Below are 20,273 nucleotides of genomic sequence, written 5' to 3'. Positions count from 1 at the left end.
CTGCTCCTCAATGTACCATACCGGTAACCTTGGAGTATCCTGGTGGTTCCTTCCTCACGCAAGCTCTAGTCGACTCCGGGGCAGGAGGAAACTTCATTACTAAGGATCTGGTGCAACAGCTGAATCTGCCTACACGATCCAGGACCCCAGCCTTACGGGTAACTTCTATTCAGGGTACTCCTTTGTCGGGGTGCATTTCCACTGAAACCTTGCCGTTGATTTTGCAAACAGGTTTATTGCACACAGAGGAGATTTCGCTGCTAGTGTTGGAGAGAGCCGTACACCCGGTGGTCCTTGGTTTGCCCTGGCTCCAGAAACACTCTCCTGTGATTCGGTGGAAGGACTTTCAGATTACCCAGTGGAGTTCTGAGTGTTTCCAATCCTGCCTCCAAGCGAAAGGATTACAACGGATTCCGCTGGCTCTCACTTCTCCGGTATTACCGGCTCCGTATGCTGACTTTCTGGACGTCTTCTCCAAGGAAAGAGCAGAATTGTTGCCACAACACCGACCTTTTGACTGTGCGATAGAGTTGCTCCCAGGTACTACTCCCCCGCGGGGTCGGGTATACCCATTGTCTCAACCGGAGACTCGGGCTATGTCGGAATACATCACCGAGAATCTGGCTAAGGGCTTCATCCGCCCTTCAAAGTCTCCCGCCGGAGCGGGTTTCTTTTTTGTTGCTAAAAAGGACGGAGCCTTGCGGCCTTGCATTGATTACCGGGGGCTCAATGCTATCACCAAGAAGAACCGGTACCCGCTTCCTCTCATTCCAGAATTGTTGGATAGACTTCAAGGAGCCCGAGTTTTCACGAAGCTGGACCTCCGCGGCGCATACAATCTGGTCCGTATCCGTCCCGGGGATGAATGGAAGACGGCGTTCAATACCCGGGACGGCCATTATGAATACCTGGTCATGCCGTTTGGACTGTGCAATGCGCCCGCCGTTTTCCAGCACTTGATGAACGAGATCTTGCGAGAATTATTGCACTCCTGCGTGATCGTCTACTTGGACGATGTTCTTATACATTCCCCGGATCTTACCTCTCATCGGCAACATGTGAGACAAGTACTTCAGGTCTTACGAGACCATCATTTGTACGCAAAGTTCGAAAAGTGTCTCTTTGAGCAAGAGTCGCTACCCTTCCTCGGGTATATTGTCTCATCCACTGGTTTCCGGATGGACCCCTGTAAGGTCTCCGCCATCAGGAGATGGCCCCGTCCTGAGGGGCTAAAAGCGTTGCAACGTTTTTTGGGGTTTGCTAATTTCTATAGACACTTTATTCCCCAATACTCTCGCTTGGTGGCACCTTTAACCGCGTTGACTCGGAAAGGGGCTAACACCCGCCTTTGGCCTAAGGAGGCTTGTGAGGCTTTCGAACAATTAAAGGAGGCGTTTCTCCGGGATACTTGTTTACGCCACCCGGATCCCACACGGCCATTCTTCGTTGAGGTCGATGCCTCTAACATTGCTGTAGGGGCGGTCCTCTCGCAAGCCTCTACCTCCGGACATCTCCTACCCTGCTCCTATTTTTCCAAGAAATTCTCGTCAGCCGAGTGCAATTACGGCATTGGGGATAAGGAGTTGTTGGCTGTCAAACTTGCGCTGGAGGAATGGAGACAGTGGTTGGAGGGCTCCCTTCATCCGGTCACGATTTATATAGATCACAAGAACCTGGAGTTCCTCAACCAAGCTCAAAGACTTAACCCCCGACAAGCACGCTGGTCCCTTTTCTTTAACCGTTTTGATTTCATTTTGAAGTATCGGCCCGCTTCGAAGAATGTACGGGCAGATGCGCTCTCCCGTTTCGAGATTCAGGAGGGGGAGGAGGACCTCCCACAACACATCATTGATCCCGCTAAAATCCAGGTAGCCAGTACCACAGTTTCCACCCTAGGACGAGTGGTGGTTTCCCGCAAAGACCGCAGGAGGGTGTTGGCATGGGCCCATGACTCCCTTTCAGGAGGTCACGCCGGCAGGGAGAGGACGCTCGATCTGCTTAACCGCTATTACTGGTGGCCTCGAATTCGCCAGGATGTGCGAGTATATGTAGATTCATGTCCAGTATGTGCCCGGCAAAAACCGCCTAGTGGTCGGCCCTGGGGGCTCTTGCAGCCACTGCCTATTCCCGCGGAACCATGGTCCCACATAGCCACGGACTTTGTCGTGGATCTGCCACCGTCGGATGGTAATACGGTGATTTGGGTAACCGTAGACCGTTTTTCTAAAATGATTCATCTGGTACCTTTGCCTAAGCTACCCTCTGCGCCTGAACTCGCGCTCTTGTTTACCCTACACATCTTCCGGGCTCATGGACTACCTCAGAGTATCGTATCGGACAGAGGGCCACAGTTTACGGCCCGTTTCTGGCGTGCCCTTTGTAAAAAATTTGGGGTCCAATTAAATTTGTCCACGGCGTTTCACCCCCAGTCTAATGGCCAGACAGAGCGCATGAACCGCACTCTGAAAACCTTTCTTCGTAGTTTCATCTCCGAAAGAGGAACTAACTGGGTTTCTCTTCTGCCTTGGGCTGAGTTCGCATACAACAATCATACCCATGCTGCCACGGGACAAACTCCGTTTCAGGTCGTCTTTGGACGTCACCCAAGGCCTCCAATACCGCTTCCTATTTCCATTCCATCACCAGCGGCTTTAACCACAGCACGTCAAGTACATCACCTCTGGAAGGGGATTCAACGCAAACTGACCACTGCAGCAAAAAAGGCCCAGCAGTTTACTAACCGTCATCGACGTCCAGCGCCAGTTTTCCTGCCAGGTACCAAGGTGTGGTTAAGCACCCAGAACCTCCACTTTCCTAACCGTTCGCTTCCATGCCCGTCGCTGGGAATACCTGCTGGCATGGGAGGGGTGCGGCTCCGAGGAAGACTCATGGGAACCAGCTCGGAACATTTTGGACAAATCATTGCTAACTCAATTCCATCTGGACAATCCCGGAAAACCCGGTCCCCGACGGAGGGGGCGTAAGAGGGGGGGTACTGTTGCGGTCTCGGTCGCCACGGTGGCGTCCGAGGCCTTACCTTCTCTTCCGGTCCCGGAGTCTCGCCGCGTTCCGCGGACTCGGAACCCTGACTGCAGCTCCCTTCTGCCGCTCCGACCCTGCACCACAGCTCCCGCTCTCTGCTCTGACCCTGCACGGCCTGCAGGGCCTTCAGGCGCCATGCACCGGCTCCCTCTTCGCCGCCGGCGTCCTCCCGCGGCTAGCCCCGCCCCTAGGCACGCGCGCGCGGTTCTGCCCTGTTTTTAAAGGGCCCAGCGCGGGAAAGCACGGCTCCTCCCTTTCCTGACGTCAGACGCTGCAGGGCTATTTAAGCCCTGCAGTTCCTAGCCTTCCTTGCCTTGCAACGAGGTTCCCTACTTCTGGTAGCTCTGAGTTGCGTTCCTGGATTGCCTGTTTCCTGCCTGACTCCGCTTTGCCTGACTCCGCTTGCCTGTCTCCTGCCTTGACCTCGGATAGCTTGACCTGTTGTCTTCAGCCTGCCTTGACTCCGGTCCGTGACTTCGACTCCTGTTGTCTTCAGCCTGCCTCGACTCCGGTCCGTGACTTCGACTCCTGTTGTCTTCAGCCTGCCTTGACCCCGGTCCGTGACCCAACATCTGCTTGCTCGCCGCCCGCCCAGACTCCTGTCCGGGATCCACTCCTGGGTTTCTTCGTTCTCGCCTAAGTCCCAGCGGTCCGGGTCCCTACGGGCTCCTCCTGGGGGGACCTCGGGCTTCCAGGGCGAAGACTCCTAAGTCCTAGCAACCCGGGCTCCCACAGCTCCTCTGGAGGAGTCACGGGTTTCCAGGTGAAGCTCCAATTGCCCAGTGGGAGTTCTGCCTACCGACTGTTCCTTCGGGTCGGTCGGCCTAAGGATCCACAACCGGATTGTCTCCATCGCAACACGCCAGTCACATATTTTTTTTTTAATCGGGGAGAAGAGCTAATAGCCTCATCAACATGCATTTGCATGTGATGAGCACTATTAGCTTCGTGGGGGGGTTGGACGCATATTTTGGACGTGCTAATTCCTTTATAGCACAAGGGGTTGTGGACACACATCCAAAATATGCGTCCAACCATGGATTAAACAGTGTGCTTGGCTGAGCGCACTGTATTGCATTGACCTGTAAGTGTTTCAGTATGTTGCTTTGACAAGATTAAAATCAGAGCGCCCTAGTGGGAAGGAGCTGTTGTTGGTGAGAAGTAACATATCCTGACCAGGCCTGTATTTGTCAATAGGCCCTCTAGGCCTGTGCCTAGGGCGGCAAACATCTGGTGGGCAGCAGGCTGTCTGATGGTTTGCTGCCTTTCAGCTGTGCTGAATATCACTCAGCTGAGAACAACATTCTGTTTCCGGATCCGGCTCAGGATGCAGGGAACAGGAGAGGAGGGGGAGTGAGCCTACAGCAGTCAGAACAAAGCAAGATCATTTTAGATTAGGAGTATCTGAGTAGAGATCATTGGAGTGTGGGAAAAAAGGCTGGGAGATGGGAGTATAAGTCTGTGTGAGAGAGGTGGAAACAATGGTAGGGGGCTGTGTTTTGTGTGTGTGAGAGAGTGGAGGGATTGATGCTAAGTGTACAAGTGTATATCATATTGGGGGGGGGGGGGGGATATTAGAGAGGGGATGTAAGAAAGAGCAGGACCACAAGAAGGTAGAGACACTTCCCTCCTCTCCTCACACCCACTGAAATTCAAACCCTTCCTCCCTTGATCTTGGATTCTATCCCCCAGATCCTTCCTTCTTATCTCTCTCTTCTCCCCAGGTCCTGGAACCCACTCTCCAGCTCTTTCTACTCTTTCCTCTTCTTTCTCAATCCAAGAACCACCCTCTCTTTCTCCCTCTTTTTCCACATCCCAGATTCCTATTCTTCCCCATCTCCCATTCTCCCCATCCCTAGTCCTCTTTCCTTCTCTCACTCTTTCCCCTCATCCCATGCCTGATCCTCCTCCTTTCCTCTTTCCATCCCTGAGGTCTCTTCCCGGTATTAATACTTGAGATCACTTTTCTTTACCAATAAAATAAATTATACTAATTATACTATTAAATATACTGTAAAGCTAATTTATTTTTAGAATGCAATATAACAGATGGAAATTTTGTCCGTTTGCTTCAGATTTTTTATTTTTTTTTTGCACAGAATCTATCCCTGAAATGCCACAGGAAAGTAAGGGACTATACCTTAGGACTTCTGCTACCTGTTGTCCAAACTCAGGGGGAGAGGGGGTAATAGGGGCTGACAGCACGGACAGTACCTAGGGGTGCCAAAACCCTAAATCCGTCTCTGATCCTGACATACGGTCACAGCCAGATCTGGATAAAACTCACCCCTGGAGCAGCTGAGAGCGGCATTAAAACCAGCCCAGAGCTTGTAGTAAGCCGACAGAATCCAATCGGACTGGAGCCCAATGCAGGCACAAGGCACAACAAAGTCAGAGAAACCCCTGACTCCCCCCAGAAAACTAGTGGAGACGAGCAGGGTAATGCGGGGTGGGGAGGACACTGCTCTCCGTCAGCTCCGCCGACAGCTCGCCCGGGAGAGCCCCGGAGCGGCTGAAGAGCCCGTGACGTCAGAGTCCACGTTCCACTCCATATATGGGATGACAGTTGGGTCACGTGCCGAGAGGCAGCTCCAGGCCAGGATCTCTCGAGGGAGATCGCGGGCACTGGGAGGGAGGGAGGGAAGGTGAGAGAGAGAGAGCGCGCGCGAGGAAACGGTGGAAGAGGAAGAGCCAGGATAGCTCTCGCCAGAGCCGGGGGATTGTCAGACAGTGAGAGAGCGCAGGGGTGCGAGGAGCAGCAGCAGCAGCAGAGCGCTATAAGGACTGCACTACCAGGACTGTGAAGAGAACTGGGACCCGCAGAAGCTGCAGCTTTTCGCGTCCTCTTCCAGCCGGAGCAAAAGCGAGCTCCGGGCATGATGGAGCACGTGTACCCGTCTTACAGCGCCCGGAGCCCGGTCTGGGAGGAACTGGTGGGTGCCACTTCGGAGCCAGCTCCGTGATTTCCTGCTTCTTGTACCGCGTATTCTGGGACTTTGGGTCTGGCTGTAGGTCGTTCTCCTGTCCTGAACGCTTTTCCTGTATTTATGTGCTTGATGAGTTTCTCCGCAAAGGTCCTAACCTCCTTTGCAGAGTTCCAGGGCGACTGTCCCGCATGCAGCGCTCCTGACCGATCTTCCTATTTGAATATAGCCCTGAAACTGAGCTACCATTTCATAGCGGGATCTGTACTTTGTGGCGGCCGAATGCATGCACTGTTTTAGGATCGGTGCGGTATTTGCGCACCGATCCTATTTGTAGGCGTGGGAGTGAAGAGAGCGGTGAGGTGAGGGGGGTTTGAAGTGCCGTAGCAGAGGCCATCAAAGCGGAATGAATCGGATAAAAGTTAAAACCCTCGGCAGATCTTTTTGAACCGGAGTTGCTTCATTGCATGCCTCAGGGGATTTTCATTTAAAACGGCTTTAGCAATCCTTTACCCGTTTCATTTTTACCTCTCCATTTTTCGCTAATTGTGGAGGCGGAGAAAGTTTTCCTGCTTATAGCTTTACATTTTGCCCTTTCTGGCATTTCTTCCCGATACCATTTTTGTAAACGGGAGTGGATGCCTGCAGGCTTGGTTGCATGCCCGGTGTCTTTCCAGTCTCTGCATGCATGATGTTGTCCTAGATTGTTCGCTTTATCACCTTCTCAGTTGCAGTCGCACGTGTTCTATCGCATGATAGATGCAATACTTTTTTTTTTTTTTTACAGCAGAAGAAAATAATTTTGTATTGGTGAGAAAGAGGTTGGGATGGGACTTGATGGCGTGACCCGAGAGGATATGCAGCGAAGTCGGGTTTCTTGATCGAATTTACGTCTTTAAGTTGAGAGAAATAGAAATCTATTAAATCTTAGGGAGAAGACTTGTCAGTTTCAGCTCACTGGCCAAAACCAGTGAGGGAAACTGAGCCACGAAGTCAGATCATGCAGCTTTTCCTCGACCTGTTTCGAATTGATTAGATAGATTTCCCTTTTCAACATTATTATTATTTTTTTTTCTTAATTTTCGGGATAAAATAATAATGGACAATGCATGTCAGTTGTGTCAAAAGATGCCTTTTATTTTTTCAAGCAAAGTCTATAATGGAGCTTTATATTTGTACCGACATATCGGATCTTCCTAGTGGAAAGTTGCAGATCAGCTTAGCAAAAGAAAATTAAAACCCAGACAAACCAAAAGCCCTCTCATCAATATGAATTCTACTAGCTGCTAACAATAAAATAATGGGGATAATCAGTTTTGGGGGGGTTTTTTTTCCTGCTAAAATAAGCCTGACAGTGTAGTTTAAAACAGAGAACCCGGCAGGAGGGCGATCAGATTCATTCAGTTCTGCGCCGTGTATATTCCGAGGGTCAAGGGAATTCCACCACCCTTGCCCTGTCAACAATACATCGGAAACGTCCAAATAAAAAAGAAATCCCTTATATCTACCATTCTGCAGCGTAAGACTATGTGAAACTTATTGCAACACTGCAGTGCTCCAACTTATTTCCCGCCAGCGCCTCTAGAATTTGACCGTGTAGCCCTCTGGCTCCATGGGTGACATCCTCCGATGGACCCCGGCACGGAAAACTTATGTCAAAGTTTCCAGAATTTTGACTGAGTCTGATTGAGGATGCCCACGCATGTATTAGTACCACAAAGAACCTTGCTTTTACATTTCTACCTGCCAGATTAGGTCAATAAACAAATTGCAGGCAATACCATTTCAGTGGATTAACCTAATACCATTGTGATTAGCTTTCAAGAGCTAGACTCCCTTCATCAGGCCAATGGAAACTGAGCTAAAGGGAGTATGAACTCTATTTCCCTAAATTGTAATCTTTCTCCTTGGAGGGGTTTTAAATGCAATGTAAAAAACAAGAAACATGCTTATTCTGAATTTTAAAAAAAGGGATAACATTTTATGGACCATATTTGAAAGTCACATTCAGAATAGAGAGGGGCAGGGACACCATTTTTGTTTAGGGGTTGGTTTTTTTTTCCCATTTTTTATTTCTGGGAGTGGGAACAGGAAGGTTTATCAGGATTTAGTTTGTTTAATGTTTATTTTAGTTTGGTTTGTTTGCTGAACCAAAATAAACATTACATTCAGAAAAACCCAAAACAAAGCTAGCCCCCACCATCCTGTTACCCACTCTGTAGCTTTGACCAAAGGGTGAATGGGTCAAGAATGGTCCTCTTTAAAAATGGTGCCAATCTCTAGGCTACCCAGGGCCATATTGTTTTACACCTGTAAAGTGATATGGCATAAAGCAATATGGCTGTTAAGCTTGTTTATGGCCATAAAACAACATGGTGCCAGCCAGTCCTGAGACTGATGTTATTTTTAAAGGGGAATCAGTGAGTCAGGAGAAATTGGGGATTGCTTCTGCCCCTTTCGCTCTTCGAGCAACATTATGGAAGTGATGAATGTGTGGTAGGATGATGAGGCCATGGGGGAAATTGGTTTTTAAAATTTAAATTTCTTGCAAATATTAAGTACAATTTGCCAAAACAAAAATACTATCAATTTTCTTTTCTTTTTTTTTTCTGGACCAATGAGAAATTCCTTTCTTTTGAACTGAATGGAATCGAAAAATGGGCATTTTCAGTTTGGATTGCACATTAGTTTCAAACAAATGCACATCCCTAAAGCAGAATAGTTTCCATGCAGAAACAATTCTGCTTGAAAGCTCGGTAGCTTTTACTTTGAAGGATGCAATCATGAAAAGAAAAAGCCCTGGGTGATTTTTTGTTCCTCTAAGAACAGAAAGAAAAGTTTGACATGGGATGAAATGAAGCCAAGATTAAAAGCTAGAAAATGACATAGGACCACTTAAAAATAAATAAATGGTGCACTATGGGAAAACAATGTAAAAAAAAAAAAATAAATAAAAAGAGGTAGAAAATTGTCAAAAGGGGCCATTCTAAATATATCTTCTTTAAGAAGATTGGTAGAATTTAAGATTTTAGAAGACATGCAAATGGTTCCCCACAGGTATAGCCAATATCAGCTACAGCAGGTGGCCCCGGGGTTGGGAATTTGAAATTAATTAAGCAGGTGCACCTCCAGATGGAGCAATCGGGAGCTGATATAGTCTGATCATTTTTTCATCCCACTCACAGTATTAATTTTAAGGTCCTGGATGGTACTGTCTATGTGTGTGGGTGTGTATGTGGATGGAAAGGGAAAACAATCTTTCCACAGTGGTGTTTTATTTCCGCTTATTTAGGTGACTACTTCACTCTTGGCTGGTACAGCTAAGAGAATTCACCGGCTGACACACTGAATGACAATAACCAGTCTGCAAGTCTCCAAGAGATTTTTGCACTTTTATACTGTAATAAAATTGTAGTTTATTTGAAATGTACTGGTTTCGAAGAATTATTATCATTATTGGTAAGATATAGCTAATTCTCCTCCCACTCCTGAGTCCTGAAGATGGGCAGGGAGACTTAGAGCAGCCTTATGCCAGGAAGTCAGGATATCTTCGTGATGATGTCACCATAGTCTCTTGGTAAGGGTCATAATTATATCATTTGCAGTCCATATACCTGTCAGTCACAGGTGTTATATAGTTAAGGGGCATACGCTGTACTTTTCTGAAATTTTTTCCTGGCTCTTGGTGTCATACAGCTTGGCGGTGAAGAGGCATATATTGGGCTACTTCTCGGCACTTTACCACGTGGCCTTGCTGCTGGAGATGTTGGAGATGCTGTACTATTGTTATGTTTTTCACTAATGGTCTGTGTCTCCAGTTGATGGTTCAGTGAAGCAAAAGATATAAGTCCTTGGAGGTCTGCACATCTTGCGCAGCCTGCAATTTAGACATTGTTGATAATTGCTTTTTCACTGATTTTTAACACATTTAATAGTTTTCCAGCTTTCTTTAACCTCCATGATTGTTAGTTTCAGTAGTTAGCATGAGTCATAAAGGTCCATCTTCAGTTGGTAGATTTGGACCTGAAAAGTTAAGCACTAGAAGCAGTATATAATACCACAAATCTGTCTGAACGTCACAGGCTGACTCAGATTATATTTTTTTATCATAACAGCGCAATATACTTCCTGCTGAAGGCTTTTGCTGTATCTCCCCGAACCTGTGCTTCTTAGGCCTCTGCCCACTTGCTGTTGACATCCTCCATGGCCGAAGCCTGGAGCCGTAAAAGGTCACCATGAAGACTCCAGCTCTAGAGTCAGCTGAGAGAAAAGTGTTTGCTTGTAGCAAGGAGGCAGGAACTGGCAGGCCGAAACAGTAAGGGCACGTAAGAAAAAGTGCGGCAGTGCCGGGCACCCGCTCGTTTGCCGCGCACACAGTTCGGATCACATACTGCTCGATACAGTATTTAAATGGCATGCAAATGCAAGCCGCGTCCAAAGCATGTCCATGAAGCGCAATCCATTTTACTGTATAGAGCGCTATACAGCGCCTATACAGTATCCTGGGTGCGCTGGTACCTGTCATTTCAAATGACATTTGAAATGACAGGTACCGGGAAGTGGATGGTTCTCCTACGCTCGGGCATCAGGGATTGCCAGTCCTCTCTCCCCCCCTCCCGAAGCAACGCTCAACGCACACCGTGACCTGAGCACCTGGATGGATGTCCGAGGTCACGGCGTGCGCTCATGCGCCTTTGCTGCTTGAGCGCCCAAATTGGACGTGCGTTCATGCACCTTCACCGATGGGGCTGCTGGAAGCCGCTTTCGCCGCCGGCTGCCCCCGGGAGGCAGGGGAGCCACGGTGGGCGCCTCGGGAGGAGGGGAGATGCATGAACGCACATCCAATTTGGGCGCTCAAGGCAGCGAAGGCGCATGAGCGCACGCCGTGACCTCGGACGTCCATCCGGGCGCTCAGGTCACGGCGTGCGCTCATGCGCCTTCACTGCTTGAGTGCCCAAATTGGACGTGCGTTCATGCATCTTCGCCGGCAGGGCTGCTGGAAGCCGCTTTCGCCGCCGGCTGCCCCCGGGAGGCAGGGGAGCCGCGGTGGGCGCCTCGGGAGGAGGGGAGAGAGGACTGGGGCTGCTGGAAGCATGCAGTAAGTTTACTTTTGTTACAATTTCTATTTGGTTTAATAACATGTCAAGTAAATTTTCACCCTGCGCCTTGCTTTGGGACGGGGGGAGAGAAGACTGGCAATCCCCAATGCCCGAGCGTAGGAGAACCAGGCCACACCATGTTACTCGCTTGCTCCAACCCACCCACTTATTTGACCGGAACCTGCCTATTGCTGTCACATTCCTTTAACGCCAGGGTCAGGGTAGGCGGTAAATTAGCGGGTTAAAGACGCGGCAAAACAGTTGGTTAAAAAGGCGATAATCTGGCCGCATGTTACTGTATGGGAGGGAATAGCTAATCCGATCATTTACATATCATATACATGCCGCGGGTGGAAAGGGATACGCGTCGATTTAAAGAAGCGGTAAAGATTGGTAAAAACAGATAGTGAATCGCGGGTTAGACTTACGCGGCCAAATTGTGGGTAGAAAGCGGGTTAGAAACAGGGTAACCGCAGCCGCGCTTTACTGTATCGGCCTGTGTGTTTGCCCAATCTCTTGAGCTTCTCACTGATGCTTATTCCTGGACCTGTGATTCTCGGGGCTTTGCTGCTGTTATGAGCCCTGGAATCCAGGCACTGGACCGCAAGACTCGGAGCAAGACAAGGGCCAGTCTTCTACCTAGCCAGCCCCACCCCCCTCCCCCTCCCCTGCAGGTTGAGCCCTTGGGTTCCTGGGGACAGTAGGTCTCTGTGGTGGCAGTAAATCATAGTGGTGAGTCCACACAGGCAAGGCTTAGGCAAGGCTGGGCAGGCTTGGCAGCCTGGACAAGGCAAACAAGGCTGGGCAGGCTTGGTAAGGCAGGCTGGATACTAAGCAGGACCTGGAACTAGAGAAGACAAGGGTAAGAAAAGGCAAGGACAAGACTCTGGTACAGGCAAGATTTGGGCAGAATACAAGAACAGACAGGACAAGACTAACTAGGCAGACTAGGGCAGGACTTAGACAAGGCAGACAAGGGAAACACCGAACAAGAGCACAGATGCCCAAAGGCAGCAAGACTTGCAACAGACAGAATAGGCCCAAAGACCTATGGCAGGATACAAGAGATAAAAAGGTCAATCAGCCTCAAGAGAGGAAACAAGGTGGAATAGGCCCAAGGTCCTCAAGGCAAGGCAAGGCAGAACAAGGGTCAGATCACAGAGCCAGAAACGTCACCATACATGCAAGACAAAGTTAGAATGGCAAGACTAGTGATGAGGCACACTGAGGGCCTCTGCTGGAGGGGAGGTGTCATGAAGGTAGGATAAGGCATCTTAACAGCCCCCTTGCCATTGGCATCTAAAATCATCCGAGGCTAATACCCAGAGCTATAAAGGGCAACCCCAGAGTCAAGTCCTCTGTACCAAAGGGAGGCACCAAAATTTTTGATTTATCCTGCCCATGTTTTAACTTTGTGCAATACTAGGGATTGTATTATCAATAATATATCACTTAAATATTTTTTGTGTCAGAGGATGAAGAGGTAGCTCACCTGGTTCCTGTGATTACAGGCTGGGGAAGATACAATGGGGGAATTTCATATTGATCCTCCGGCATCCCTAGATTCATAGATCTCAAATTAAGATGATTAATCACGATGCCAGAGATAATATGCCATATCATGTTAACATAGCGTCTAAGGATGATAATCTTTAGAACCTGAGCTCCACGTTGATATCCTCATTGGGCAAAGGAGAAAGGACTTCCAAGTGAAGGAAGGCTGTACTTTTATTAACCTCATTATTCCCCAGAGAGAGAATTAATAATTGTTGATGAATATTGTTTCTGATTTCTATTTAGTTCTGTTAAATGATCACTCTCTAAACTTACAAATTTATTTGGCATGTGATTATATTAGAATATTGATCTCATATGCCTCACTGAATCTTGGCTTGAGGATTCAGAAGAGTCCATTTTGGCACAAACCTGTACCCCTGGTTATATTTATTTCCATCAAGCTCGTGTAGGGAAATGTGATGGGGGAATGGATATTGTTTTGAAGAAATTATTTTAACTAGAAAATGTTCTGTTGAATAGACTCTGAATGTAGAAGTCACCTTGCTTAGCATTAGGAGGCTAAAAGATTTAGCAATATGCTTAGTGTATTGCCCTGCCCCTATAGGGGGAAGCAACACTCTTGAAACTTCCTGAGTGAATATGTTTATGGTTGTTGGGGTTATCCTGGGGATTTAAAGCTCTATGCCCGTTATATAAGAGCTGGAGAAAGCACAAATCCTGCCCTCTGTTCTAACTGCTTTAGACCAGTTGCAAGTAATCTCGCAACCTAGGCAGTGGATGCCAGCCCATTGCAAATCTCTTTTCTCTCAAAACTGATTGAAAGAGTGGTCTTAGCACAACGGAAGGAGAATAATCTTCTTGATCCCTGTCAGTCTGGATTTCCTCTGGGCTTTAGCACAGAGACTGTTTTGGGCTCTGTAGTAAATGATTTGATAAGGATCTTGAGCTTGGGGGGGAACAGTTTTCACTGATCTTATTAGATATCAGGCTGCCTAGGGTACCGTGGAGCATATAATTTTGCTTAGGAGATTCTGGGATCTTGGTGTTGAGGGCATCGTATTCACTCTGTGGTTTGGAAAGAGGACTTTTCTTCCATGAGTTGCTTGAATGGCAGTTTTGTCACCTATATTATTTGATATTTCTCTGCATCCCTGCATTCTCTGCATCCCGACATCGGGATGCATTCTCTGCATCCCGACATGATGCGATATTTATCGCGAATGCCGGTATAGAAAAACTTAAAATAAATAAATAAATAAATAAATCCCTTGTTGGATGTCAGCAGAGCATCTGATCGTAATTTTCACTGTTATGCAAATGACATACAAATGTATTGCTTATTTGATCATAATGTGGCAGACCCTGCCTATGAATCCAATGACCTTGCATGTTGAGCTGAATGAGAGCTAAAGGGTTAACCGTTCATGCTTCCAAAACCAAAATTATTTTCTTTCATTGGTCAGATAAACACATCAGCCCTTCGGATTAGGTTGGGTAATGGAGTTCTTACTGCTAAAGCCATGTGAATAGTTTGAGTATAGTCTTGGATCCTTTGTCGGACTTAAAAAAAAAAAAAAAAAAAAGTCTGCCCAAAATAGCTTGGTTCAAGCTTTGAACAGTTTATGCCCTGAAGCTGTTTTTGTCGCATCTCTAATTTAAAACAGTGTTACACACCCTGGTGATGTCAGCTGTAGATTATTGTAATCCTTTGAGGGTTTGCCTTTGAAAACTTTACATAACCTACAGCTGATCCAGAATGCAGGCAGAAGGATGGTTACAGGTAAAAGGCAAGACAGCCTTTCCCGCCTGTTTTCTCTAAGCTGCATTGGATGGCAGTTTTATTTAGAACTCAATACAAGGTTATTTGAGTAACCTTTAATGTGCTGCATTGAGCTGGACTTCAGTATCTGTAGAAAAAAAAAAAATACAGTATATTCCTGGACATAATAATTTTATGGTCCAGTAATTACTTCCTACTTTGCTTCCCTTCGGTCAGGACCTGACAACTGGTCAGGACCAGCGGCGGATTCCCGCTGACGACCGGCCCGGGTATTCGCCACCCAGGCCGGCCCAGGACACATCACGTGGTCTGCCGAGCGTGGCTCTGTCACGGCCGCGCATGGCAGACCACGTGACTTGAGCGATCGGCCCACCGGGGAATGCCCGATCCCCTGATAGGCGAATCCGCCCCTGGTCAGGACTCAAACGCAAGCCTTCTCCTGTGTGGTGCCAGTTCTCTGGAAATCTCTCCCAAAGCCATTCCACTTTGAGGTTTAGGTAGCTATTGAAGGCTCATTTGTTCAGAAAGGGGCAGATTTTAAAACCTGCGCGCGCGTGGCCTACATTTGTGCACGTTAACTGCCGCGCACAAATGTACGCCTGATTTTATAACATGCGCGCGTGTTGTAAAATCCGGGGTTGGTGCACGCAAGGGGGTGCACACTAGTGCACCTTGCGCGCGCCGAGCCCTAGGGGAACCACGATGGCTTTCCCCGTTCCTTCCTTCGGAGCGGCCTCGGAGGGAACTTTCTTTCTGCTTCCCCTATCTAACCCGCCCCCCCCCAGCCCCACCTAAATCCCCTCCCCCTTTTTATTTACACCTGCCTCTGGCAGGCGTAACTTGCGCACGCCGGCCGGCTGCCAGTGCGTGATCCCCTGGCATGACCGCTGTGCCGGAGGCCTCAGTCCTGCCCCCGCCCTGCCCCTTTCACAAAGTCCCGGGACATACACACGTCCCGGGGCTTGCGCGCATCACCGGGCCTATGCAAAATAGGCTTGGCGCACACAGGTGCGGTTACGCGCGTAAATCCTGAGGATTTACGCGCGTAACCCTTTTAAAATCCGCCCCAAAGACATTTCACCAAAATCTTTAAGTGGATCTCTTGGTTCTCCAATATTTGTTTCCCTTGTTTTAATAAAGACTTTTTTTTTTTTTTTTTTTAATCCTGGGAATCTGGAAAGAGTTACAAACTACTCTTTATAGAGCATTTACTTTTGGAGATTTTAGTTTGGGTGGGTTCAGGCCAGTTCAAGAGTATTTGGCGCTGTAGTTGAACTTAGTCATGCACCCCGCCTCACCAACTTACCTCCAGCATAGTGCTGCCGCCTTTGGTGGTATTGGCTGTTGTCCCGCACCTCTCTGGGCCTTGTGCTGTGGGATTTTGCTACACCCTCCTCCCCCCCAAATTTTGGTGCTCTAGACAACTGCCTAGTTTACCTCATGGGAGCACCAGCCCTGGGTGGGTTGGTTGGGAGATTTCCTTTGTTTTTACCTGTTTTGACATAGCTTTTGAATCATTTGCATCATTTTTAGCTACAGGAGCTCTATTTGCTTTGACAAAGAATCTTTGATTCAGTCTGCACTATTACTTTGCCTCCATGAAGTCATTTACATAGTAATAGCTGAATTGTAATTTCTTTTTTACTAAATTCTTTATTTTTTGGTTTCTGTTCATCTGTGTTTACTGTTATGTATATTGTTTATTTGAAATTTTATTAGTGTATCATTTTGAGCCACCCAGATAGGTGATAACACCAAATTCAAAAGAATATAAACTAAAGCTGTAAAAATCATGAGCTTTTAATGGTTTTCTAAGAAATGTTTGATGTAGTCTGAAGAAGCTGGTAGGACTACAAAACAGTGCCAATACACCTATAAAAATGGCTACAGTCTCCACAAATATCAGTCTGAAAACTATTTGTAGTAGATGAGTGGATGAATTTCAGTTGGTTCCAGTGCGTTACTGCTTTCTGCGCAGTCCGATTCATTCTTGGTCTGCTCATAAATGATGGAAATCTCATTAGGTTCATTCAGTATTTGGATCTACCACTAGGGCTGGTAATTTCCTTCTTACTAAGTACCCAAACAAAAGTCACTGTGCTTTGTTCCATCCACATAACTTTGTCTCCTATTCTATTGAAACAAAAAAAAAAAAAAGAAATTCTGGTATCCTTCATCATTCTCTTGTTAGCAAAACCTCTCAGAAATCCTTAGACTATCTTGAACAATATTAAACACGTTGTTAACTTCTCCGATTACTCTCTTCATGCCATTCTCGTTGATTTTATAATCACACACCCCTCGGTCCCTGGCCCTCCCCTTGGAGGGTCTCATACAGAGCCAGCAAATGAAAGTATAGTGAGAAAGCTTCTACAGAACTGGTGCTAGGCATCCATTGATCCTACACAATAAATACAGGCAGGAAGCTAAATCAGAACTAGACACTGGTGACCCTAACATCATTTCCAGGGAAAAAGTGGAAACCACTGCAAACGAAAGAGGAGATGGTTACTCACATGGCAGCGATGTGACTGACTAGGAGAAGCAGTATGAGTTCAGGAGCAGTAGATCTTTCCAGAATAATCTTATTAGCCTTTTCAAAACTGTTAGCAGCAGACTTAAAATGGAAAATAAGATCGATATGGGATATGGCTCATCTGGATTTTGCTAAAGCCTTTGATTTGGTGCTGAGTGGAGTAAAGAGGAGCACCAGACTCATTTGCAAAGGCTTTAATTTATTTTTAATACTGTGTTTAGAGAGTTACATTTTTCCGATCCCTATTTCTATGGTATGGCAGGGGAAGGCATTTTGCTACCGTCCTGCTGCTAGGATGTTGTATACTTTCCTAGAGCCCTTGTTTGGAGGTGGGGACAGTTTTTTTTTTGATAAATGTGAATAATAAGTAAATAAACACTTCACGGTAGATTAATTTTCAATTTACAGAAAATGGGATTTGAAGATCTTATTTGTGAGTGGACAAGGGGAAACACCAGTGGGTGATACTCCATTTGGAATAATGTGAAGAGTGGGGTGCCTTTGGGGTTGGTAATTGGATCGCTGCTTGTTATTTATGTATTTATAATGTTTCTCCCTTAGGCGCCCGTGGAAAGATGGATAATAAAGCTAAATAAATATGCATGATTTTTTTAAATGAGGGATCTGGAGGAAGCAGTAAGCAGCCAGAATGCCATGTTTTGCATTCGACTCTAACTTGTATCACATTATTTGACTACAGTGCAGGCGCCCCTGATCCTTCAGAAGGATCTGAATATCCTCATGAAATGGGTACAGAATTGATAGAGGAAGCCCGTTTGGGGGTAGGTGGTTGGCAATATACTCGGAACACAAGGATAACAAGCAAGTTCAGTATACATTTGTTTTAACTTGTTGCCATGACCCAGAAAAAAAGACCCGAGTATACAGGAGGCTAATAAAACTGAGAATGAGCGAGCGAAGCCAAGTGGCAGCAGTTAATGCTGGCTGGGTAATAAGAGGGGAGGTTAACGAGCAAGACACAGACTGCATTCTCTCACAATGTAAAACCTTTGGCATAGGACGCCCAGACTGAGGCACCTGTGCTCAGAAAGCAGAGGCCATGCTAACCCACCGTGACCCCAAAACTGGGGCGCGGGTGGGAAGGTCCACAGGGGGAAAGAATAATTACAAGTAAATCGCTCCCTCCCCCGTACTGCCTGGGGGGGGGGGGGGGGGCTCTAAGTATTTGCTTTGGCTGCTTCTGTCAGAAAGGATATCCAGATTTGGGGGACAGTGCTAAAAGGGGCACATAGCAGCAATACCTTTTTTACAAACAGAAGATCGACAAGAGCACTGCAAACTCCGAATTATACAGGAGAGTACTGGAGGTTTGGCCCAAGGTGGTTTTTAGAAGAGGACCGGAGAGGGTATGTAACTGGTGTGCCTTCCTAACTAATAATTGCTTCGATCCAATAAACAGATATTTGGAAAGATTCTTTCAGTTTAGCCAAATCCGTTTTAGTTTGTTTTTTTTTCCACCCCCATATGCTCCTTTCAGCCTCCTATTGGCTTCCGATTTCATTTTTGCAGTGAGTAGGCAGCACTGCTGCTTTAACATATGCTGAAAATTGTAAGGGTGGAGGGCTAGGCTCCTTTGAAAAGAGAAGATTGCAGTGGCACTTTCATTGCACGGGAGAACTAGTGGCCAATGCAATATCGTGCGCGCAAAAAAACCGTGTGTCCAACCTGGGAGCGTGTTTTTTGAGCGCGCGCACAACCCCTCTCTTGGGCGCTCGGTGAAATACTCAAATGAGCTGGTGCGCTAAAAGGGATGCACAATTTATCCTAGTGTGTGCGTCCATGGCATCGAGTGCCCAGAAGTGATGTGCGCAGGTAAGGAAAACGGAGGTTCAATTTTCCGAGCATCCGTTTTCCCAACTGGTGCACAGCCACAGGGTAGGAAAACAGACGCTCATTAATTGAGCTTCCCTTTTTCTAACCTGACTGCCGTCAAGATTTTTTTTTTTTTCATGTTGCAGCTTTCTGTGGTTCCTCCTGCTTAGTATGGCAATGATATTAAGTAGGAGGAACCACAGAAAAGCTGTAATTTTTTTGCTTCTCTGAGCATGGCTTGGGGCGTCTCAAAATTTGACACCAGCTCTGGGCTGGCGTTAATTTTTGAGGGTTAAAATGTGCATGTTGGGTGCACATAGTTTTTTTTTTTTACATCGGGGTACTACCTAATTGCCTCATCAACATGGCATTTTCAAGTGATGAGTGCTATTAGATACGTGCCAGTATGGATGTGCGTTTTGGACGCGCTAATCCTGATATTGTATTGGACATACGTCTAGCGCATTCAAAGCACTCGTCCAACCGCATGTTTTAGTGGCACACTGAGCTCAGCACCCGATATTGCATCAGTCCCTATATTAGTGCACCCTACAATGATCTTGTATTGGATATTTTTATTCCCGCCACACAAAAAAGCAAAACAAAACACTTGCAAATTCCTTAAGGCTAAAGGAAATAGATTGCACCATCTTAAAAGAAAGGAACTGTCAGCCAGGCTTGGGAAATGCTGGAATATTTTGTTATAGCTGCAACATTCAAATAACTTTAAAACAAAGTTGCCTAGTTCTTGGAGAAAAGTAGAAAGAGATCTAGGTGTCATAGTGGATAACACATTGAAATCGTCAGTTCAGTGTGCTGCGGCAGTCAAAAAAGCAAACAGAATGTTGGGAATTATTAGAAAAGGAATGATGAATAAAACGGAAAATGTCATAATGCCTCTGTATCGCTCCAAAGTGAGACCGCACCTTGAATACTGTGTACAATTCTGGTCGCCGCATCTCAAAAAAGATATAATTGCGATAGAGAAGGTACAGAGAAGGGCTACCAAAATGATAAGGGGAATGGAACAACTCCCCTATGAGGAAAGACTAAAGAGGTTAGGACTTTTCAGCTTGGAGAAGAGACGACTGAGGGGGGATATGATAGAGGTGTTTGAAATCATGAGAGGTCTAGAACGGGTGGATGTGAATCGGTTATTTACTCTTTCGGATAGTAGAAAGACTAGGGGACACTCCATGAAGTTAGCATGGGGCACATTTAAAACTAATCGGAGAAAGTTCTTTTTTACTCAACGCACAATTAAACTCTGGAATTTGTTGCCAGAGAATGTGGTTCGTGCAGTTAGTATAGCTGTGTTTAAAAAAGGATTGGATAAGTTCTTGGAGGAGAAGTCCATTACCTGCTATTAAGTTCACTTAGAGAATAGCCACTGCCATTAGCAATGGTTACATGGAATAGACTTAGTTTTTGGGTACTTGCCAGGTTCTTATGGCCTGGATTGGCCACTGTTGGAAACAGGATGCTGGGCTTGATGGACCCTTGGTCTGACCCAGTATGGCATTTTCTTATGTTCTTATGAT

General features: G+C 46.8%; 1 protein-coding gene across 1 annotated transcript in view; it reads left to right on the top strand.

Moving 5' to 3' along the window:
- The first annotated feature begins 5,761 nt into the window (after positions 1-5,761).
- Positions 5,762-20,273, top strand: part of DGKH (diacylglycerol kinase eta) — a 735,022-nt gene continuing 720,510 nt past the window's right edge. The window contains 1 exon segment of the mRNA XM_029602950.1: positions 5,762-5,975. Within this exon segment, the coding sequence (XP_029458810.1) occupies positions 5,919-5,975 (57 nt within the window). The 5' untranslated portion in view covers positions 5,762-5,918.

The sequence above is a fragment of the Rhinatrema bivittatum genome, chromosome 5 (assembly GCF_901001135.1).
Source record: "Rhinatrema bivittatum chromosome 5, aRhiBiv1.1, whole genome shotgun sequence".
Lineage (NCBI taxonomy): Eukaryota > Metazoa > Chordata > Amphibia > Gymnophiona > Rhinatrematidae > Rhinatrema > Rhinatrema bivittatum.
This window is presented reverse-complemented; position numbering and strand designations above follow the sequence as displayed.